The sequence below is a fragment of the Marmota monax genome, unplaced genomic scaffold (assembly GCF_021218885.2).
Source record: "Marmota monax isolate L192 unplaced genomic scaffold, Marmota_monax_Labrador192_F-V1.1 WCK01_AAM20220418_F8-fsc00292, whole genome shotgun sequence".
In the NCBI taxonomy this organism is placed as follows: Eukaryota; Metazoa; Chordata; class Mammalia; order Rodentia; family Sciuridae; genus Marmota; species Marmota monax.
Window position 1 is genome coordinate 733,908 of NW_026692864.1, and position 24,097 is coordinate 758,004.

Genomic DNA, 24,097 nt, shown 5'->3' on the forward strand with positions numbered 1-24,097 from the left:
TTTCATAGAAGTCTCTTGGCCCTCTCTACTTTCGGGGCTTCAGTTTCAAGGAAGGAATCCCCAACTAAACTGAAATCGCGCTGGTGAAGAGGAGATCTGCGACCGAACTGCAACTCCCAGAAGCCTTCGCGGGCCTTCAGCATCCGGGACACGTCCGCATGGACCCCTGGGTATTGTGGTCCCTTGCTTTGGCAGCAACCCTCTGCCGACGGTAAAATTTCGGCCGAGCGGAAGACCACAACTCCCAGCAACCCTTGCTACTGTGCGGGGGGTCTTCACGTTCTCGTGGCGCGGCGCAGGCGCACTGGGTCCTCGGCGCGGACCGCGCAGACTGAATAATAAAAGGGGAGCGGCGAAGAGGCAGGAAGACAGGACCATGTCGAAGGGCCCCGGGCCCGGCGGCTCCGCAGCTTCCTCGGCGCCCCCGGCCGCTACCGCTCAGGTGCTGCAGGCACAGCCCGAGAAACCGCAGCACTACACGTACGTAGAGCCCCCCCCGCCGCGCGCGCACGCCTGACGTCAGCGGCCAGCGTGAGTCACGCGCGCAGGGAGAGCGCGAGGCGGCCTCTCCCTCCCCCCTTCTTCCTCCGGCCCGGCCCAGACCGGTTCCAACCTGCTGGGGCCGGTCCCAACTGCCTCCAACTGCCACCAACCTCTGGTCGGGCCGTGGGGCGGGAAACTCGGTCCCAGCGGCCGAGTGGGGAAGGCGGGCGCTGGTGATGCGGAGTGCACATTTCTCTGGCCTGGCCTTCGAGGCCTGACTGTTGCTCAGACTATAAAACCACAGTCCCAGGCACCTTTCGGGGCGACTAGAAGTCCACGACACCACCCAGACGAGTTCCGTAGGGGCCGGCCCTAGAACCGCCTGTGAATGACGGTTTGCGTGAAGTCCTGTCAGGAGGTTCTGTGCAACGTGCACTGGAGGCCTTTTGTGTCTTGAAGGCCCCTAGGTTGTCCAGGAGGAGCACCCTTGCTTGATTTTACTTAGAACAGTTGGCTGAGAAAAACACGCAAAACCCCTAGCAGGCTGTCCTAATCCAGCCTCAGCCTGGGACCCCAAGGCTGATGACTGCCAAATATGACCATAGAGCCCCCCCCCCCCAAATGTGGCAATAGAGGGAGTTCCAGTTGTTGACACTGCAAGATTGGCAAGATGAAAAGCCCTGGAAATCTGCTTGTGGCTACGTGTAGGTCCCAGTATTCATTCTTTTCAAGGGACATTAAGCACTTAGTGCTAGGTGCTGTGGGAGGGAAAAAGGTGAATAAGAAGAGGTTCCTCCTGTTGCGCAAAATGCTCTTGTTTTCCCGAGTGATGTGCGTGCGTGTCTAGAAGACCACCCCGCCCCCACTGCTGGAGGAACTTGAGGGGTCAGCCAAGCCTCAAGTTGTTCAGTGAAGGAAGGGCAAGGAAGCATCTGTTAGGAGCAGAGAAACCAAAAGTAGACAGGAGGAGCTCTTGCTTGTCACAGAAGAAACACCCTTTGGGAAACTGTTCTGCGATCAGTCACAGGAAGTGTATCTGTTTCTTTGTGGGATTCTCTGGTGTTGCCTGAAATCATCTAAGCCTCTTTGACTATAGTGTGACCCAAGTTTATAACTTTTCTGATAGGCTATTGTTTTGCTGGTCTTTGTTTTATTTACTTTTGGAGGTGCTGGGAATGGAACCCAAGGCCTGGCTCTGCCAGTGAGCTACATCCCCAGCCCTGTTGGTCTTTTCTTCTGGAGTTCTTGCTCCATCCATTGCTGTTGACCACATGAACTTACCTTGGAGAATACCTACTATTTGAATAAGGTCATAATTCTTGATTTGCCAGTTTGGAAACTTAATATAATTGGAGCTTCTTTATAATCTCTGATTGCTCAGATCATGTTTTTATGTAAAGTACCAAACACATTTTGAGTAATGTAGGTCTTGGGTTCAGCAACTTGTGTTTCTATGTTGTGTTGTCATTTAATATACTGTGTCTTTAATATACAATGTCTTCCTGATTACTTGGTCTTAACAGATTAAATTGTTTTTGACAGCTGTATGAATGTCAATAACAGTCTTTGTTCTCTTGATTTTCATTTGTTTGAAAGCTGTCTTTCCATTCTTTGTGAGGTAGGTACAGAGTAATGGGACTCTTGTTTTTGAGGTGTCTTAGTAAATCAACAGGAGTTGATGAAATGCCAAAGCTTCTTGACTTGATAAGATGTTGAAGGTTGTAGATATTACTCTCTTTGGATTTTTTTTTTTTTTTTAAATGCCAGTTTAGGGATTGAAGACTTTGTACATGCTATGCAGGCATTCTACCACGGAGCTGTATCCCCAGCTCCTTGTGTTTGTATCTCCAAAATTAAGGGGGGAAAAGTTGTTTTTCATGGTAGACTTATGGATGTTCAGTAGTTGTGATGATATGGAAAATTTTATCTCCTGTCATTCAGGTCTGAGTTGGCACAGGATTGCTGGCTCTGACTTTATTATTATTAAGGTGAATTCAGTTATTGTCCTTAGGGGATACAGGGGACAGGAACATTTTTATTTCTATTTCAGTATTTTCTGTGAAATCCTGAGCTGCCCTGCATTTTTTTTTCCATTTCTTCCTTGCAGTATGAATTTCTAGCATTTGTTTCAATCTCAATATGGCTTTTATCTATTACATTGATCCAATTGTTGAATACATATAGACCTCTTATTTATTTATTTCTAAAATTTATTTATTGTTGTCCTGGGAATTGAGCCCAGGAGCATTCTACCTCTGAGTGAAATCCCCAGCCTTTTTAAAATTTTATTTTGAGACAGGTTCTCACTGTGTTGCCCAAGCTGGCCTCAAACTTAGGATCTTCCTGCCTTAGCCCAAGTAGCTGGGATTACAGATGTGCCCCACTTTGCCTGGCTATATTTTTTTTAATGTATCAAAATTCTGTTGCCTTTTAAAACTCTTATATATTAATTAATTTGGTGTGATTTCTCCCCCCCATGCTGGTGATTAAACCCAGGATCTCCCACTTGCTAGACAAGTGCTCTAACACTAAGCTACATCCTCAACTTCTAATTTGGTATATTTTTTATTTCTGATATTTGAAATTATGTGACTGCTATAGTTTTATAATAATCCAGAGAAACTTGCACTAAAATTGAGTCTCATTCATCATAATGACAATTTGCCAAATAGTGAATCTATCAAAAGCAAAAATTGCTTCCCACCACGTGTAGTAGTGCGGGTCTATGATTCCAGCCACTTGGGAAACTGAGGCCAGCCACAGCAACTTAGCAAGACCCTGTCGCAAAATAAAAAAGGACCGGAATTGTAACTCAGTGGTAAAGCACTCCTGGGTTCAATCCCCAGTACCTACCCACCACTCCCCTGAAAATTGCTTTTCTGTAGGCTTGTGGTTTTTGTCCTTTATTTTTGTGTCCTCAGAGTTTGACCTCTCCTTAAGTCAAGAGGATTATTCATAGCATATTTAAAGGATAATTATTTGTTAGCAATTTTTCCCTGAACTTTTGAATAATATTGCATTAAGGGAAACTGAAATGATCCTTTCAGCAAATTGGTATAGTTAGTATACAATTGTTTAGATTTGAGGAATCAAGTCCTTATAGAAAATAGTTATATCAGGGGCTGGGGCTGGGGCTCAGTGATAATACACTGCCTGGCATATGTGAGGCACTGGGTTCAATTTTCAGTACTGCATATAAATAAATTTTTAAAAATTAAAGGTCTATCAACAACTAAAAAAATTTTAAAAAGAAAACATCAGAATTTAATCTGTTGAACAGTTCCAAGTATTTGATTAACACTCAGGAAAAGTATAATGTATGTATATTAGTAAACATTCAGTATAAGAACCACATGACTTTCTTTTATTGGGTAATTTGTCTTTTTATTTGACAAAGACTAAATTTAAACCAGCAAGACCATCTTGTACTTTAGAAGAGTTTTATATAAAACAATTTAAAATTGAGTCTGGGCCTGGTGGCTCATGCCTGTAATCCCAGCAGCTTGGGAAGCTGAGGCAGGAAAATCACAAGTTCAAAGCCACCTCAGCAATTTAGCAAGACCCTAAGCAACTTAGCAAGACTGTCTCTAAATTAAAAATAAAAAGGCTGGGGATATGGCTCAGTGGTTAAGTGCCTCTGGGTTAATTTCTGATACCAAAAAAAAAAAAAAATATATATATATATATATATATATGTATATATATATATATACATATATATGCATATATATGTATATATACATATATATATATATATATATACACACACACACACACATATATATATGGTTGAAAGTTCATGAAAATATTTAATTTTCTTTTGTCATTGTTTTGGCCCTATAAGAGGAAGTATGCCTCAAAGATAAATCTGTTTCAGGATTCCTTCATCTGCAGTTGATTCCGGCTTCTTAATGCTCTCATTTTAAAGGGAAAGACAATTCTAGTTTAGTGAAGGTTTGTTAGTATTTTCTAGCCACTGGGTGATTTCTCATAGGAGACAGATGATAAGTGCTTCATAGCCTTTGCTATCTAGGTTTCATTTTAAGTTAGGAATAGTTTCCCGGGCATCATTAAATGAAGATAACATAGTAGTAGTTCCACAGAAAACTATTTTAAGGCAATTTTGTTAGTTTTACACATTACACATAAATGTTGTGAACTTCACTTGATTGCATCTGATTATGTTTTGGAAAATCCAGGAAATGAATGTGTATTTAAGTCATTATTGCAAATTATAGTAAAATTGTAAATACATACTGGAGTACAACTTGTTGCACAACATAAGTCACTAAAAGTGTTACTTAGCAACCTCAGAGAGAATGAGCTAAATTACCAATAAATCTTTATGGATCTTATTGACTTGTTTATGAAATAAGACTAATTTTTTGCTGAACAAAAATTAAGGACTCATTGTAGTCTTCATTCAAGCTCACAAAATCCCTGTTAATAAGTATTAAAGTGCCCATGCTGAGAGTAGACTCTTAAGCTCCACCCAGTTGATATTTGCTATAATCTAAACTAATAATTAAAGTCAAGATTTGCTTAATGGTTAAGTTTCTTTGTTTTAATCCAGCTATGTTAGATACTAAAGAAGGCTTCCCCACAACCCATATGCATCTGCTTTGACTGGTGGTTTCTATCATCCTACAAAGACTGTGACTTATTGGTGAGGGCAGCTGGACAACTCTGAGAGCATCTTAGAAATCCATCTTGGGCACAATCTATAAAGGAGCTCCTCTGGAAATAGCACCCCAGATAGGTGCACAAAAGCAAGACACCCTCGTGGACCTACTACCTCCCGCTTCCAACACCCTGATGACTGAAGGTGAGGTCTCCTTCCTGTGTGTCTTAGAAGCCAAGAGCACACTAGGTTATTAGAGCCCTGCAGCAGCCTGAGTAACACATACGTGTAGGTATTCCTGCCAGACCTTTGCCTAAAGGTGTTTTTTCATTAGGAGAGATGCTAGGTCAGAAGAGTGGTGAAAAATAAGGTTTTATTTAAAGCAACTTTAAATAGTGGACTAGTCTATGATTATTTTCTCAAACTGAGCAATATTTGCTTAGTGATTAAGAGTTTTGTTTTGTTGTTTTTTTAATCCAGCTGTGCTTGATATTATAGGAGGTTTTCCCACTATCCTTATGCTTCTTCTAAATTTTGAAATTGCAACTCTGGACAGTTATGACTAATCCTAGTAGATTATCTTCCCTTTTTTTACATCTTGGATGCATTTGGGGCACACCAATGTGTTATGTGAAGATGGATGTTGAGTGTAAGTTTCGGTGTCATTCTTAGCCAACTTAGAAAAATTGCATTAGCCTAATTGCTAAAAATCCTAAGAATTGGGTTTAGTATATTTCTGAACATTGTAACTTTCTTGTTTCCTTACCATATATATACTCTATATATTGCCCCAGCCAGTCATCTTAAAATATCTGCCTAGGCAATAGAATCATTTGTGTAGAGAATTTGGGTAAAATCGAGTATGTGATCAAAGGCATGGAATTTAAGAGTGATAGAAATGTTCTGGAATTAGATAGTGGTGGTGATTACACAGGTTGGTAAATATACTGAAAATCACCAAAATGTATACTTTAAGATGGTGAGTTTTTATGTTGTATGAATTATATTTCATTTTCTTAAAAAGTTTAAAACAAAATCATTACATGAGTTTTTACTACTTCAAGCATGTGACCTGTTGCCAAGGCTCAATCGCATTTGTTCAGTGTGGGAAAGCCTGCAATTTGCAAAAAGCACCTTGATGTTCTTTTCCTAGCCTTCCCAAAGGCTGTATCCCTGTGTATACATTCTAGATGAATGGCCTAATGTTGTCAGGCTATGGAGAGGCTTTTGAGATAAGTGTATACTCACAGTACATTTGAAACTCCTAGTTGTTGATAGTTGTATTTTAAATTGTCTCTAAATTGACAGCCATTAGAGGAACAAGCAGATTTTTTTCCAATGCTTTTACAAAATGTACTGGGGTTATTTCCCAGGGTGGGTGGAAGGTGGAAGAGAAAGTTAGGTGTACTGCAAAAGTGTGATAGAATGACAGTAGAGGGGGTAGAGAGAGAAGAGGGGAGGGGAGGGGAGGGGAGGGGGGATAGTTGAGGATAGGAAAGGCAGCAGAATACAACAGACACTAGTATGGCAATATGTAAATCAATGGATGTGTAACTGATGTGATTCTGCAATTTGTATACGGGGTAAGAATGGGAGTTCATAACCCACTTGAATCAAAGTGTGAAATATGATATATCAAGAACTATGTAATGTTTTGAACAACCAACAATAAAAAAATTTAAAAAAAAAGTGATAGAGCCCTTTCTTCAGTTTCGGGGATGATTGTTTTAAAGCTCACAGGGGCATTTCTTAACTTCAGGTCATGTGTTTTAGGCAGTTAAGATAATGTTAGTGGCTATAATACATTAGTTCTAGTAATCTCAGCAAACTTTTAATTCTCATTAAAATCCCTCAACTTTCACCATTTTTTCTCTGCCAGTTTGTAGAATTTGACAGCAGTATCAAGAGCTGAGGAGAAGGCGAAGATGGAAAGGAGTCTAGTGACTTAAAAGTCACATAGCATTATCTGTGAGGTGACCTTTTTCCTGTTGGTGGCTCAGTTTTTTAGGAGATAAAGAAGATGCTAAGGACTTTGGCAGTGTCATCCTGTCATAGCTGAATTTATTGAAATGTTTCTTCCCTTTCCTTATTCTTCACATCAGTTTGCTTTTCATTTTCAGAATTTGACTCATTTCTTTTCTGTTAGTGTTTGAAATACCATACAGCCACCATCAGACTTCTAATAAAGGGGTGGTCCAGATCCCATCTTCCTATAAAATTTTGCCCTACTTTTAAGGGAGAGGATTTTCTTAAGAACATTACTATATCTTTTTGATGTCACTTTTATTTAAGAGGTATTAGGTACCTGATGGCCTGATGCTTTAGGTATTGTATGAATCAAACCTATCTAAACCTAATATAGAGACCACTATTTGTATTCCCTATGTAAAAACAAACTAACTGACTCATATTTTAATGAGAAGTGAAGTGTACTTTATAATGAAGTGAGAATACTTTATAATGAATATATAAAGTGTATGTTAATGAGCCAATAGAGCATGTTAAAGTTAATATTTCTGTTTTCATTTTAGTAAATTACAGTATTATAATTATGGCCTGCCAAAAACTCTCCCTGGCATATTAAATGCATGCTGTAGAGCCACTGATACTTATTTGCTACTACTATTGTTTTCCTTTAGCTCCATTAAGAAAAGCTTAGTTAACAACTAGTATAGTGGTTAATAGGACTGGCTCCAGGGTCATGCTCCCTGGGTATGAGGCTCACCTCTGCCGCTTATTAGCTGTGGTACCTTAGGCAAGTAGCTCTTTATATTTCAGTTTCCTGAGAATAGCAACAGTACCTGTCTCATGGGGTTTTTAAGAGGATTCAGTGAGTTAATACATGTAAAGTGCTTAAAACAGTGCTGGGCACTTAGCATAGAGAAGTATGATTTTTACCAATTTTTGAACCAGGCCCAAGTCACTGCTTTCAGTTGCATTGTTCCCTCCTTCAGCATCCTTAGTCACATGCCTTCTTTGACTGCATCTGCACCAAAATAGTCATTTCATAGGGTGCCTGTGGGTCAGCTTTATCTCTTGGAGTACACATCCACTCGAGTCTCGCTTCAGTCTCCTATTTTTGCAGAGCCTTATTAGACTGCCTAACTCATCTTATGTGTTAGATATGTGTCCTTTGTTGACCCACTCTTTTTTTTTTCTTTTGAACCCAGGGGTACTTAACAACTGAGCCACCTCCCTAACCCTGCCTTTTTTTTTTTCCTTTTTTAAAATTTGAGACTGAGCCTTGCTGAGTTGAACTTGCAATCCTGTCTCAGTCTCCCGAACTGCTGGGATAACAAGCATGCACCTCTGCGCCTTGCCTATGTTGATCTAGGGCCAAATAATTTGTTTCAGAGAATAACAGTATATAAAATGTTTATTTAAATGTGTACACCAAAATGTCATAAAATTGAAGGTTTTTTAGGGCAGCTATGTACTGAAAAACTTGAAGTAAAGGTAGTAACTGATTCGGGAAGAATAAAACAGGGTTCTGGTTCTTCTTGTGTGTTCTCCAACATCAGTGATGTGCCTGATCCTTACATGAATTTTGTCTCCCCCATTTCTCCAGCTCCAAGATCCTTAGGGCCAGGAGACAATTGTAGAAAGAAGGAACCAGGGACAAGCAGCACTGGTTACATAGCAGTGTTGACCTCCTCATAGGTCTTGTTAGTTCTTGGGGCCAGGACAGCTTGCAGGTATGATCTTTCCAGTGAACACCAGTGCAAAGTGGGCTGAAAATGAGTGAATTTGACAAAATTATGTTGTGTGCATGTATCAACATACCACAATGAATTCCACTTTTTTTTTTAATGTCTCTTTTTTTTTTTTGAGAGAGAGAATTTTTAATATTTATTTTTTAGTTTCCGACGGACACAACATCTTTGTTTGTATGTGGTGCAGAGGATCGAACCCGGGCTGCACGCATGCCAGGCGAGCGCGCTACCACTTGAGCCACAATCCCCAGCCCTGAATTCCACTTTTATAAAAAATAAAATAAATTTTATTAAAAAAAAAAAAAGGGGAACTGGGCGTGGTGGCACACCCCTGTAATCCCAGCAGCTTGGGAGGATAGCGAGTTCAGTTGATCTTAGCCAAAAGGCAAGAAGCGATGAGGATCTTGAGTTCAAAGCCAGCCTTGGGAACAGCGAGGCACTAAGCAACTCAGTGAGACCCTGTCTCAAAATAAAATACAAAATAGGGCTGAGGATGTGGCTCAGTGTTTGAGAGCCCCCGAGTTCAATTCCCAGTACCAGGGGAAAAAAAAAGCGGAGGGGGGTGGTGGCTAAAATGGTGGTGGGGGCAGTGCTGGCAATGGAACCCAGGGCCTTGTGTATGCTAGGCAAACACCACATCTTTTGTATATAAAATATAATCTTCAATGATGACTTGGTTTTATTTTGTTTTTTGTTTTTTTTCCCTTTCCTTTGGTGCTGCTTGCAGAATCCTATTTTTATGGTTAGATTCCAGTAAAGAATGTTTAAGATCAGGACCTTTTTTTTTTTTAATATTTATTTTTCAGTATTAGTTGGACACAATACCTTTATTTTATTTATTTATTTTTGTGTGGTGCTGAGAATTGAACCCAGGGCCTCACACATGCTAGGCGAGCGCTCTACTGCTGAGCCACAACCCCAGCCCCAGATCAGGACCATTTCTTATGTCTTAAGATCCAATTTCTGTGTCTTATATGTACACTTGTTGATAAAAGTGAAATTCAGTTTTCATAGATTAGCTTATTAGATACAGGCAGATCTGTTAAGTTGTAGATCTCTACCCGAAAGGTTCTTGAGTGGTAACTGCCACTGGCCAAGAGAGTAGTAGGTTCCTTAAGAGCATTAGCTCTTCCTACTTCAAAACCCATGGCCCATGTGCTCTGACGGAGAGATATCAGGCATCCTGAGTGAATTTATGTCATTGAGTCTGTTGCCCCTTCTGTTAGACTCTATCTTTTGCATATTATATGTTGAGATTCTTCAAGTGCTGAGCACATCCAGTGTTGTAGCACTATCTCTTCCTATTGTTAGTTCTCCAGAGGCTACCACTGTCGAGGCTGTTTGCCTCTTTATTCCAATTAATAGCTGAGTCCCAGTCAACTTTTACAAATCCTAAACAAAGAAGATGCTATTTAGTGGGCCTGGGGATGTGGCTCAGTGGTAGAATGCTTGCCTAGCACATGCGAGGCCCTGCGTTCAATCTTCAGCACCATATTAAAGTGAAGGTATTGTGTCAAACTACAACTACAAAATAAATATTTCAAAAAAGAAGATGCCATTTAGTCATTCATTTTACAAAGAAATGAAAGCACTGCAAAGGAATGAATTGCCACGAATAATGAGAGACATTTCTCCCTGTTTTGCTGGGTTCATGCAGAGCTTTTGAGTACCAGACTTGTTCCATTTGGGATGCTGTTTGCTTTCTTTTTCCTTCAGTACATTTCTTGAGCACCTGCTATGGGTCAGTTCTGTGCAGGGATGCGAAGATGAATAGCTATGGCTGTCTATAGAGTAGTCAGAATCAACTGCTCTGGGACTGAACCAACTGTGTTCACACAATGCATTAGGAGCATGGAGTGTACAACTAACACCACTGGGCAGGGAGGGTCAGGGAACCCTCAGGATAGAGAAGAAGCCAGAAGAGTGATTGAGACACAGGAGACAACAAGATCAAAAGTATAGAGGTATGAGACATATTGGGGAATACCATCTCTTAGAGCAGAGTTGGCAGACTACAGCCTGCCTGTCAGATCCAGCCTGCTGCCTGCTTTTATATGGTTCATGGGCTAAGAATTTTTTTTTTTTTTTTTGGTACCAGGTATGGAACTCAGGAGCACTCAACCACTGAGCCACATCCCCAGGCCTATTCTAATGGCTGGAAAAGAACAATATTTCATGAGGTGAAAATTAAGTGAACTTCAAAGAATCCATGAATAAGGCTGTATTTGAACCCAGATTCATTCATTTACATATCTAAGGTTGCACACTAAACTGCTGTACTGAGTAGCCACCACAGAGATTGTGGAAGGCTCTCTAGTAGTGGTGTGTCAGGGCACTCAGCTTATTTTTTTGGTATCAAGGATTGAACTCAGGAGCGCTTAACCACGGAGCCACATCCCCAGCCCTTTTTTGTAATTTTTATTTAGAGACAGAGTCTCACTGAGTTGCTTAGTACCTCGCTTTTGCAGAGGCTGGCTTTGAACTTGAGATTCTCCTGCCTCAGCCTCCCAAGTTGACATGTGTGTCCCGCTGCAGCTGGCAGTGCACTCAGCTTTGTTTCCTTGTGCTATGCATGTTAGTGTTCCATAGCACTTTATTTATCCTTTATTATCCTCATAAAACTCTCGTAAAAAAATGAGAAGATTGTAAGCTTTCTGTCGAAGGAACCGCTGAGCTAGAGCCAGTCCGCAAAAAATGAGAAGAACACAGTAAAGTACAAATTATTTTGTTACTGAAGTCATTGGCAAAGCATCTAATAAAGATAGCTGTGCTGGGTGTGGTGGTTGCACACCTGTAATCCTAGCTACTCAAGAGACTGAGATAGGACAATCTTAAGTTCAGGCCATCCTGGGCAACTTAGTAAGACTTTGTTTCAAAGTAAAAAGATTTTAAAAAGAACTAGGGATATAGCTCCATAGTGGTGCACTTGCCTAGCATTTGTTTCCTAGATAGTGGATGGTACATTTTCATTAGTGACTTAAGCAAAAGGTTAGAATTTTCTTTCACCTGATTGTAGTTGGTTGAAAGTGGGCTTTTTTGCCTTCCTGGGTAGCCCCTCCTCTTATGAGTACCTGTTCTGCAGGGTAGTCATCCCTGTGTGATAAATTATGAGTTGACTGTATGGTAGTGCTTTTCATAACTGTGTATTCTTCCTCCAATGCTATGCCTAATAGTGGCATCATATGTTGATGTGACTTTGTGACTTTATTCCTTGATACATTCATTCAGCAAACTTTCTTTACCCTGTCTTATCAAAGGCATTACAGTAGGTTTATACAAGCTTGCTATTAAGGAATATATAATCTAGTAGTATAAAGTTTTTTTGAGCATTGAGCACCCCACATCACAAGTGGAAAATTTCACACCTAACTTCACATGGTGGACTCCAGTCAAAATACAGGGACACAGAAAATATTCTGTAAAATTGTCTTCAGTTTGTGTACATCTCAAGGTGTATATGAAACCTAAATTTTGTGTTCAGATTTGGCTTCCATCCCTCAGTAGCTCTTTATGTATTATATACAGATATTCCAAAATTCAAAAAATCTAAAATGCTTTTGGTTTCATGCATTTCAGATGAAGGATGCTTAGCCTGCAAAGAAAAATGTTTACATTATTAATATTCACAACAGGATTGAGGCCATGAGAATGTCTGAAGAAGCTTGCGTGGTGGCCCATGCCTGTAATTGTGAAGATGAGGCAGGAGAATTGCAAGTTCGAGGACAGCCTCTGAACTTAGCAAGACCCTGTCTGTAAATAAAAAATAAAAAGGAAGGAAGGAGAAAAGAAAAAGTGCTGTGATAGCCGTTAGCTAGAGATAAGGAGTTAGGTAGAAGTCCAGGAGGGCATCACGGAGTTGGTAGCATCAGAAGATATGTGACCACGAAATTCAGCGTTGAATGGTTTCTACAGGCAAGCAAGGGGACATGAGCAAAGGCAGGAAAATGAAAGGTCTGCTTGCAAGACACCAAGGTTCCATTCATGCTGGATGGTGGTGAGGAATCCAAGGAGATGATGCTGGAAAAGGGAATTGAGCTGGACGTGTGGGGCCTGGAACTTCAGGCTAAATAGTTGGTGTGTATTCAGTGGATCCTGGAGGGGGCTGAAGGCTTTAATGATAGAATTAAATTTGTACTCTAGGAAGAATAATGAGCACTGTGCAGTGCACACTGGACAAGGGAGACCAGGAGACCAGTTTTTTAAAAGGTACTGACCTGGGACAGTGGCAGTGGGAATGGAAATAAAGAGGCTTACAATGAGGTAATATGTTGCCTCAGTGTCTGTCCTTATCTGTGGTACTCCTGACAAAGTCCTGTGGAGCCTGACTGCATGTGGCACTGTGACATATGCTGCAAGTAAGCAGGCTCCCTAGGTGTCGCTGTTGCCCTCAGGGACCTCTTGTTTAATATTTTTTTTGTTGTAGATGGACACAACACCTTTTATTTATTTATTTGTTTGTTTGTTTGTTTGGGGGTACCAGGGATTGAACTCAGAGGCACTCAACATCCCCAGCCCCATTTTGTATTTTATTTAGAGAACAGGGCCTTACTGAATTGCTTAGTGCTTTACCGTTGCTGGGACTGGCTTTCAACTTGCCATCCTCCTCTTTCAACTTGCGATCCTCCTCTCTCAATCTCTGGAACTGCTGGGATTACAGGCTTATGTCACTGCGCCTGACACTTGTTTATTTATTTTTGGGTGGTATTGAGGATTGAACCCAGTGCCTCACATGCTAGGCAAGTGCTCCCTCCACCACTGAGCCACAACCCCAGCCTCATCAGGGACCTCTTTTTTAGGAGGACAAACTGCTCAAGATCAGGGACCACATCTTAGATTCTTCCCTTGTCCTGTTCTTTAACAGGCACACTGACACTGACTTTACTGGGTACAATAAGTAAAAATATAGGAAGTTAGCAGACAAGGTGGTGTGTTCCTGCAGTTCCAGTTTCTTGGGAGGCTGAGGCAGGAGGATTGCTTTGAGTCCTAGGAGTTCAGGCCTGCCTGAGCAATATAGCAAGACCCTGTCTCAAAAACAACGACAATAAAACCAGACTGTGGCTAGATTTGGAATTTCAGATAAGCAATGGATCAACCCAACCCACCTGCCCCACCCTTTGTGTGTGTGTGTGGGGGGGGTTATGTATTTTGCCAGGAATTATAACCAGAGCAGGGCCTCACATTTGCTAGACAAAGCACTCTACCACTGATCTATGTCTTCAGCCCAGATTTCTTTTTTTTTTAAACAGCATCAGGGATTGAATCCAGGGACACTTAACCATCAAGCCACATCCTCAGCCCTTTTTATATTTTATTTTGAGACAGGGCCTTGCTAAGTTGCTGAAGCTGACTTTGAATTTGCAGGCCTCCTGCCTCAGTCTCCTGAGCTACCAGATCATATCTTAAGTATGTCTTGTGAAATATGTGAGACATACTTATGTTAGAAAATTATTCGTCTTTTGTCTGAAGTTCCAGTTTAACTGGATATCCTGTACTTAATCTGCCAATCCTAAGTGCCCCTTCATTCTCTGCTCCTGGCTTTGGGTTCAGCTTCCTCCTCTCATGAAAGTTCCTCTCTTCCCTGTTTTCTACCTGTTACCTCCTGAATTTGTTTCCTAGAGGGTCAAAAGAGTCAAAAAGAATATGTATTTGCCAGGAGAGGAATTGAAATAGTAATTTGGGGACGTGTGCCTTGACTCGGGGTCAGAACTTGATACCTACATGCAGCATGAGGGCACAGCTTTTCTGTCTAACCAAAAGGACAGGGAAACAGAAGAAAGACCTTTCATTCAAATGCCATAGAGGCCAGGAGTGCATCAGGCCCTTAGGGAACCTTCCAGATTTCTGTCCAGTGTCTCAGAATATACCTAGGGCCCCTGAAATTCCTAAAGTTTGCCTCCTGCACCCCACCTCTATCTCATTTCGCTTTTCCAGTTCCTCTGCTTGACCCACATTCCACAGAGGAACTTGGAACTCTTGAAAGCAGTCAGTTTCTGAGCTCGTACTGTTTCCTTTGCCTAAAACACCTTTCCTGAATTCTTTATACACTAGCTCTGCTCTTTTCCTTACTCTTTCCCATTACAGCCTGGGTCGAGGATCCTCCTTTTGAGTTCCCAAAGCACCCTGAACAAAGTGCCCTCATAACTCTTTCCACACTTGATTGGTTTCACCTTTTACTTGAGTGCATGTTCCATAAAAATGTGAGCTTTCTAAAGGACAAGAACCTGCTCCTTATTGTCCTCCTTGCTTACCATTGTGCCTACACCCAAGAAGTGCCCATTAAATATGTGCTGAATGAATGGCAGGGCTTTGGAGTCTCCACTACCTCTTACTTTGCTATCTGTGTTCCTCAGGAGCATCAAACCCTCTGCCTGCCCCCTTGCACAGAAATAAGACACTTCACACTTGAAGACTGGGAAAAATTTCAGTACTTTTTTTTTTTTTTTTAAATATTTATTTATTTATTTTTTTAGTTTTCGGCGGACACAACATCTTTGTTTGTATGTGGTGCTGAGGATCGAACCCGGGCCACACATATGCCAGGCGAGCGCGCTACCGCTTGAGCCACATCCCCAGCCCCAATTTCAGTACTTTTCATTAGTTTCAAAGAAAACCTATTGGACTAGGGTAGCTCAGTGGAGTACTTTTTTTTTTTTTTTAATTGGAGATTGAACCTAGGTGCTCTTTACTTCTGATCTACATCCCCAGTTTTTTTTTTTTCTTTTTAAATTTTTTTAGTTGTTGATGGACCTTTATTTATTTATATGCAGAGCTGAGGATCAAACCCAGTGCCTCATACATGCTAGGCAAGCACTCTGCCACTGAGCTATACCCCCAGCCCCATCCTCAGTTCTTTTTATTTATTTATTTATTTTTAAAGAGAGAGTGAGAGAGAGAGAGAATTTTTTAATATTTATTTATTTATTTTAGTTTTCGTTGGACACAACATCTTTGTATGTGGTGCTGAGGATCGAACCCGGGCCGCACACATGTCAGGCGAGCGTGCTACCACTTGAGCCACATCCTCAGCCCAACTTCTTTTTATTTTTTGTTTTTAGACAGGGTCTTGCTAAATTGCTGAGGCTGGCCTCAAACTTGTGATCCTCCTGCCTCGGCCTCCTGAGTCATGGGATTGTTACAGGTTAATGCCATGGTGCCCAGCACAGAAAACTTACCTGATTAGTCCCAGTCCTGGACCTGCCCACCCTTCCCTTCCTTCTGGAAAGAATAGTAAGGCCCCAAGGATCTGGACAAGAATTGCTGTTTCATGCCCTCCAGATCCAGGCTCTGCTCAGAGCCCAAGCAGTAGATTCCTATGAGGCTGTTCTTCCTGCCACACTCCCTTCTGCACACAACCTCTGAGTCTTCTGCAACCATCTTCCTCACTGGCACCAAATACCCTCTCTCAAGGCATTTAGACATGTGGCCTGTTAGACATGAGAGAATAAATAACAGGAACTACACTCATCACCCCCTCGCAAGGCCCCCAGTCTAAGAAAAACCCAACTTGATCATAGGTAATGAACAAGAACACAGAAGAACAGTATTTTCTGTAAGTGGGTAAGTGGGTCTGGGGTCTTCCACTGGGTGGGTAGTGGGAGAGATTTGGTGGTGTCTTACACACTGGGCAGAGGAGAATTATATGAAATGCTAGGAACCCAGGTGGACAGACAGCCCATAAATCTCAAGGATGTACATGACTTCAGCTGCTGCAGGTCCTCCTTTGTCAGACTACTAGGGACAGGCCAGACTGAGAGAGAGGGTATCTTTAGAATGCCACTGTGAGCTTTTTCCTAAACACCTACCCAGCCAGTGCCAGTAAACATCTCTGGGACAGTAATCAGTAGTCCAGAGGGACATCTTCTGATCCGGGCTTTCAGTTCCAAAGCTGCCCTTCCCTATGTGCTTTTCTGCAGATTCTTCCCCTTAGTGTCTAAAACCAGCCCTGCTGGTGGAACAGGGGAGGCTTCCGGGAATTGGCTAATTGGTGTGGGCAGCAGGGACCTGCAGGAAGTGTGGAAGAGGCTGCCACAGTTCTCTTGTATAGCCCTTTCCTATGATTGGTGGCTCAACCTGGGAAACTTTGGGGAGGGCTCCCCAAGCTGCTACTCAGGATCACAGCCAGCTAACTGCCAAGGGCCCTGTGGCCTATGGTTCCTGCTTTCCAGGCTGACTTGGGTCCTGGATGTTGGAACAGATCCAAACGCTGAAGTCCAACCTCAGCCTTGGGCCTCTTCTGGTGTGTGCTAGTGAACTGGCACCCCAGAGCAGGGCCCTCAGGGGACTCGGCTAACTTCTTTTGGGAAGCACTCTTTGCTTCCGGCCTGTTCCACACAGTCTCTCTCTACAGGTACCTGAAGGAGTTCCGTACGGAGCAGTGCCCACTCTTTGTGCAACACAAATGTACGCAGCATCGGCCCTACACCTGTTTCCACTGGCACTTCGTGAACCAGCGGCGCCGCCGGTCCATTCGCCGTCGTGACGGCACCTTCAACTATAGTCCTGACGTCTACTGCACCAAGTACGACGAGGCAACAGGCCTCTGTCCAGAGGGCGACGAGTGAGTGCCCAGCCTGCCCTCAGAGGAGCTCCAGATCTCATCAGTCAGCTGCCCTAAGACTAGGCCAGGCAGATTCTGTAACACCAGTCAGAGGCTGCTTTGGGAAGAAGTATCTGCACCCAGCCTGCCTTCTTGTATCTTAAACCTGGGCTCAGACTCTGCCATCCTGAGGGTATAGGGGATGGGGAGCTTTCTGTTTTTCTTTTCCTACTTTACAGAAATCCAAAATAGGTCTATCTTCCATAGGCCTAAGGGGCCACATTTGAACCCAGATGGCTCCCAGTGTCTTCTTTCATCCTCCCCTGCAGATCTCACAGATCTTCTCCCTATCCCTCCACCACCCATTACATCTTGCACAGTTCTCACCAGGGCTGGCAGTTTAGAGAGCCTCTCTAGTTCCCTGATTTGTTTACCCTAGACATTCCACGGATTTCTCTAAAGGAACAGTACACTGCTAGCCAGGCATGGTGGCACGTGGTTGTACTCCAAGCCACTCAGGAAACTAAAACGGGAGGATCACAAGTTTGAAGCCAGCCTCAGCAACTTAGTGAGACCTGGGGATGTAGTTCATTGGTAGAGCACCCTTGGGTTTGATCCTCCTTATTGAAAAAGAAAGATATTAGTAATGACAAATATATCCCCAAAGGGAATATTCACTGGCCGTGCTTTGTCGTGTGTCAACTTGCAGAGACTGATGGGAGGCACCAGGGGGATACAGCCTACCATACCATCCCTGCCTCTCAGTCTCTCTTTCTCACAAAGGTCGGAGGCTTGCTGTCCCTGTTCTGGGCCTGTTGAAGCACTCAGGATGTGAGGGGCTGCCTCAAAGATTGATTATTTCTCTGAGATTCCCTAGTCTGGGCAGTGTTTGTTCTGCAGGCAGCTTAGGGATACCAGGTCTATTGGACCATCCAGGCCATAGCACTCAAGTGATGGAGCCATGGTAGCAGGAGAGCTCAAGGTTGCCTTTCTCCTTGAGCAACTGTCACTGCCCCTCTGAGTCATGGGACAACATTTCAATGGTTGGAGGAAGGGTAGGGTTGAGGAAAGCAGCCCAGGCTGCAAAGGGCAAAGCTGAGTAACTTCTATTACTGTGTTCCAGGTGCCCATTCCTGCACAGGACCACAGGAGACACTGAGCGCAGGTACCACCTTCGTTACTATAAAACTGGAATCTGCATTCACGAGACCGACTCAAAAGGCAACTGCACCAAGAACGGCCTGCACTGTGCTTTTGCCCACGGGCCCCATGACCTCCGCTCCCCTGTCTATGACATCAGGTGGGCTAGATACTGGTCTGGGGTCTGGGGTCTGGTGGCTACTTGTGGTGACTGTAAAGAATGGATGGTACTGTTTTCTGCTCTCATGCTTCTTCCCAACCCTCTCCTTTCTTCTTCCAGGGAGCTCCAGGCCATGGAAGCCTTGCAGAATGGCCAGACCACAGTAGAGAGCAGCATAGAAGGCCAGTCTTCTGGGGCTGCAAGCCATGCAATGATAGAAAAAATCCTCAGTGAGGAGCCTCGCTGGCAAGGTATAGGCGCCACACAAGTGGCCATGCTCCCTCCAGCAAGACTTCTTCCCCCTCCCCTTTGCTGCCCATAGCTGCCCTAAGAGCTCAATTCACAATTACCTACTACCTTTTCCAACCAAAGCTACCACCTCTTCTGGGAACCACCCTGCCCTCTCATCCCTCATACCTGCGATTCAAAAGGCACTTATAGGGACTTTCCCAGATACACCGTGTTCCCAAGATACTTCAGGCTTTCATGCACATATATACGTACACGTGCATGTGTTCTCCACACTCAATGGGAGCCCTTTAAGCCCTTTGAGTTGTGAGTGTCTCCAGTGAGGGATAGTGTCCTGCTTAGCTGATTGGACTCTCAGCCTTGGCTTTGACCTCTTCAGTGTGCCCATGGCCTGTAAGGAGGTGCCTGCTCATACCTTTCATGGGAACCTCAGCTCCACTACCCTTTTCCAGTGGCTTCTCCTTTCCTTCCCTCCACTCGACTCCTCCTGTTCTTGGGTGTTCCAGCTCCACTCCCTGACCCCTGCCCTCTGGCCCCCTGTGCAGAGACCGCTTATGTGCTGGGGAACTATAAGACGGAGCCGTGCAAGAAGCCCCCGCGGCTGTGCCGCCAGGGCTATGCCTGTCCCTACTACCACAACAGCAAGGACCGGCGGCGGAGCCCCCGGAAGCACAAATACAGGTCCTTTGGCCCCAGGAGGCCAGCCACGGGAGGGAGGAGTGGCAGGGAAGGGATCATGGCTGAGGCTGCTACCACTGTGGCTCTCAGGAAGATGGGGAGGCCAGTCCTGGGGATTACAGGGTCATAGGACTCAGATTTAGGGGAGGGACTAATATGAATGGCTGAACAGTGGGAGCCTAGACCAGCTCTTGCATGAATAAAAACCCTGATCAGTTTGAGGCCCATCCATTTCTGGGCCTGCAGGGTGTGAGCTAGAGCAGGGCCAGGCCACAGTATGGGAAGTGTGGTCATGGCTGTGGCATAATTCTCCTCAGGCTGGTGTGGGCTCAGCTCCTAGCCAAGGGGAGCATACAGGGCCCTCCTTGGTGATGCAGCCGGTCTGGGCTGGAGGATCAGCCTGGCTGTTGGCACTAGTAAGGCCTTCACTCTGCAGTTGGTCTTTTCCATTTCTGCACCTGCCCCTGTAAGGCAGGGATACCAGAGAGGGGCCCAGAGCAGGTATCCAAATGGCACCTTCTAGGCCCTGATCTCATCGTCTTTTTCCTCCATCTGACCCTTCCTTTGTTGGACCAGGTCGTCTCCTTGTCCAAATGTCAAACATGGGGACGAGTGGGGAGATCCCGGCAAGTGTGAGAACGGAGATGCCTGCCAGTATTGCCATACCCGCACAGAGCAGCAGTTCCACCCGGAGGTGCGTCCTTAGGTTGGGGACTGAAGTCTTTTGAGGGACCATGGATTGTTAGCATATCCCTTCAGAAGCCAGGAAAGAGACAAAAGAGGGTGAAGGCAGCTGCTGGTACCAACCTGATAGAGGGATCCTCAGGCAGAGTCTGCAAAAGCCTGACTCCTGAGCATGCTGCTTCTCTTGTTCTGAGCCCATCCACCTGTTACAGATTCCTACTTTAGTTTGTTTCTGAGGTTGCTTGACATGGGGGATATGGGCTAAGTATGATGGCCTAGCCATTCTGGGCTTTATGCCACTCATTGTGATTATAATCCAGTGATACTAGGATTTAAAAAATGAAAAAGCCCCTTCTAGCTGTCTTGCCCCAGATCAGAGAATAGGAGACAGCAACTCCCTAACACAGTTCCCCTGCCCACCTGGGCCTTGTCAGTGTTCCTATGTTTTTTTGTTTGTTTGTTTGTTTTGGTTTTTTTTAGATTTACTTTATTTTTTTTTAATTTTTTTGTAGTTATAGATGAACAGAATGCCTTTATTTTATGTGTAGATGGTGCTAAGGATCGAACCCAGCGCCTTGCACATGCCAGGCAAGTGCTCTGCCACTGTGCTACACCAGCCCTGTTCCTTTGTCTTTTTTTTTTTTAATATTTTTTAGTTATATATGGGCACAATATCTTTATATTGTTATTTATTTTTATATGGTGCTGAGGATCGAATCCAGGGTCTCACATGTGAGAGGCCAGTGCTCTATCGCTGAGCCACAACCCAGCCCTGTTCCTATGTCTTGTGCAACAAAGAGGCACATGCTGTCTCTGCCATTGGGTCCATGGAAGCCAGGACACCTTGAGAGAGACACTGAGACAGAGATGACCTCATGTTGCTGTAGACAGCAGAATGGGAGGTTAGAGCTAGTACAGACCACAACCCAGGGTACCCAGGCAGAGGGCACATTGGGAGTGGCTGTGTGCTGCTTCAGGTGTTGGCATACTTAAAAGCATAGCCCTGGTCAAGATCAGGAGTGGAGCCAGTGCCTTCATGAGGCTGGATGGACCAAGGAGGACATTGGTGGCAGTGGGGGTGACAGAGGGCTGTACTTTCTAGGTGCAGGAGTTTGAATAAGAGATTGGTGGAGAGAGGCCCAAGCTAGTCTATCCTATTCAAGGAGGGGGAGCCTGACTTTTACTCTTGGCTGAGTCTGACTGGTCTCTGCTCTGCTTTGTCTCTTCCAGATCTACAAATCCACCAAGTGCAATGACATGCAGCAGTCAGGGAGCTGTCCCCGAGGACCTTTCTGCGCCTTTGCTCATGTAGAACGTATGCTGTTCCCATTGCCCTGGACAGTACCCTCTCCTTCCTCCCCTCCTCTAACCCTCTGCTCAGGCTCAGGCAGAGGACCAGCACCTGGCAGCAGGCCATGCACAGGAGTCCTTATCTGCCAGCAGCAGGCCCTGTTCCCACCGAAAGTCCCATTAGCTTGCCCTTCTGGAACTGGCCTTAAAACCTGGAACTTCCAAGGTCATGAGACAGAGACTATAGGAACCACCCCCTTGGTTGGTCCTAGCAGTCCTAGGAAAAATAAGGTACTATGTTTCCCTGTATCCAAGTTGGCAGATTTCACCAGCCACCCCATGTCACCCATGACAGACATCATTAATGGAACTTGGACCTCTTCTCTACCGAGCTGTGCTCAGTCCTGTAGAACAAAGCTACCCAGTCTGAATATAATGTGGCCCTGTATGTCATTTTAAAGTTCTGAGTAACATACTAAGATAAGCAAAGAAAACAGGTTAACTTGATTTTAACATTTTTAGGTAGCCTGACACAAAATGTTGCCTTTTTAATAGGTAATCAATATAAAAAAATGAATCAAGATATTTTACTTTTTGCCAAGTGTGGTGGTATATATGTGTAATCCCAGCCACTCTGGAGGCTGAGACAGGAGAATTATAAATTCAAGGCCAGCCTCAGCAACTTAGAAAGACCCTGTCTTTTTTTTTTTTTTTTTTTTAAGAAGAAGATTTTTTTTTTTTTTTTTTGAGAGAGAGAGAGAGAGAGAGAATTTTTTAATATTTATTTTTTAGTATTTGGCGGACACAACATCTTTGTTTGTATGTGGTGCTGAGGATCGAACCCGGGCCGCACGCATGCCAGGCGAGCGCGCCACCGCTTGAGCCATATCTCCAGCCCCAGAAAGACCCTGTCTTAAAATAAAAGTTTAAAAGGACTGGGGATGTACCTCAGTGGTAAAGCACCCCTGGTGGGTTGAATCAAGAAATAAAAAAATTTTTTTTTTTTACTAAGTCTTGGACTTCTGATTTTTATTCTATTTATTTTATTTTATTTTTATTTAATATTTTTTTTTTTAGTTGCAGTTGGACACAATACCTTTATTTATTTTTATATGGTGCTGAGGATTAAACCCAGCGCCTCGTACATGTGCTAGGTGAGTGCTCTACCGCTAAGCCACAACCCTAGCGCCTTTTTATTTATTTGTTTGTTTATTTATTTATTTTAAAGAGGAATTTTTTAATATTTGTTTTTTAGTTTTCAGCGGACACAACGTCTTTATTTGTATGTGGTGCTGAGGATCGATCCCGGGCCGCATGCATGCCAGGCGAGTGCGCTACCGCTTGAGCCACATCCCCAGCCCTTAATATTTTTTTTTTTTTAATATTTATTTTAGTGTTGATAAAATAAATTATTTTATTCATTTGTTTATATGTGGTGCTGAGAATTGAACCCAGTGCCTCACACATGAGGCAAGCATTCTACCACTGAGCCACAATCCCAGTCCCTCTTTTTAATCTTTTTAAAATTATTGTTTAGTTATAGATGGAATGGCCACAATATCTTTATTTTGTTTATTTATTTGTATGTGGTGCTAAGGATCGAGCCCGGTGCCTCACATTTGAGGCAAGCACTCTGCTACTGAGCCATAACCCCAGCCCCTATTTATTTATGTTTTGGCCATATTAGAGATTAAACCCAGGGGTGCTCTATCACCATCTCCTGCTCTTTTTTTTTTCTAACTGGGAATTGAACCCAGAGATATTTTACCACTGAGATATATCTGCACCCATTTTTATTTATTTATTTGTTTGTTTGTTTGTTTTGTTGTTGTAGATTGTCACAATGTCTTTATTTTTATGTGGTGCTGAGGATGGAACCCAGGGCCCCACATGTTTGAGGCAAGCGCTCCACCACCGAACTACAACCCCAGCCCTCTTTCTATTTTTTATTTTGAGACAGGGTCTCTCTGAGTTGTCCAGGCTGGTCTTTCCTGCCTCAGCCTCCCAACTAGCACCCGATATATATTTTAATACTTGCAGTACATTTCAGATCCGACCAACCCATTTCAAGTGCTCAGTAGCTGTAGCTACAGGTGCCTTGTGGCTGTGTGTGGGACAGCACAGATACGTTTTACACCAGGCCACCACTCCAGTCTCAAAGAGGAAGCAAGGCGTGACAGCCCTGTTAACAGTGAAGAATATTGGGCTGGGATTGTGGCTCAGCGGTAGAGCACTCCTAGCACGGGCGGGACCCGGGTTCGATCCTCAACACCACATAAAAATAAAGGCATTGTGTTGTGTCTATCTACACCTAAAAATATTAAGAGTGAAGAATAAACCAGGGCCCTTGGAAGAGAGAGGCATATTTGGAGTACAGAGATGGTCCCTATTGAGACTGCAATTGAGATACCACAGAGAGGGGCTGGGGATGTATAGCTCAGTGGTAGAGTGCCTGCTGAGCATGCATGAGACTCTGGGTTCCATCCCCAGGACTTAAAAAAAATAATAAGTTTTTTCAGTGATAGAGTGCCTGCTGATCTATA

The 24,097-nt window shown here is 43.6% G+C and overlaps 1 protein-coding gene across 4 annotated transcripts in view; it reads left to right on the plus strand.

The window, feature by feature from the left end:
• The first annotated feature begins 313 nt into the window (after positions 1-313).
• The window catches only part of Unk (unk zinc finger), a 33,841-nt gene continuing 10,057 nt past the window's right edge, over positions 314-24,097 (plus strand). For 3 of the 4 annotated variants that reach the window (XM_046449661.2, XM_046449660.2, XM_058580992.1), the window contains exons 1-7: positions 320-480; positions 17,165-17,374; positions 18,477-18,653; positions 18,774-18,904; positions 19,448-19,583; positions 20,157-20,274; positions 21,495-21,579. In XM_046449661.2, the coding sequence (XP_046305617.1) occupies positions 377-480; positions 17,165-17,374; positions 18,477-18,653; positions 18,774-18,904; positions 19,448-19,583; positions 20,157-20,274; positions 21,495-21,579 (961 nt within the window). In that variant the 5' untranslated portion in view covers positions 320-376. Of the gene's footprint in view, positions 481-17,164; positions 17,375-18,476; positions 18,654-18,773; positions 18,905-19,447; positions 19,584-20,156; positions 20,275-21,494; positions 21,580-24,097 lie in introns of all 4 variants that reach the window. The other variant, XM_046449662.2, reaches the window with a different exon arrangement.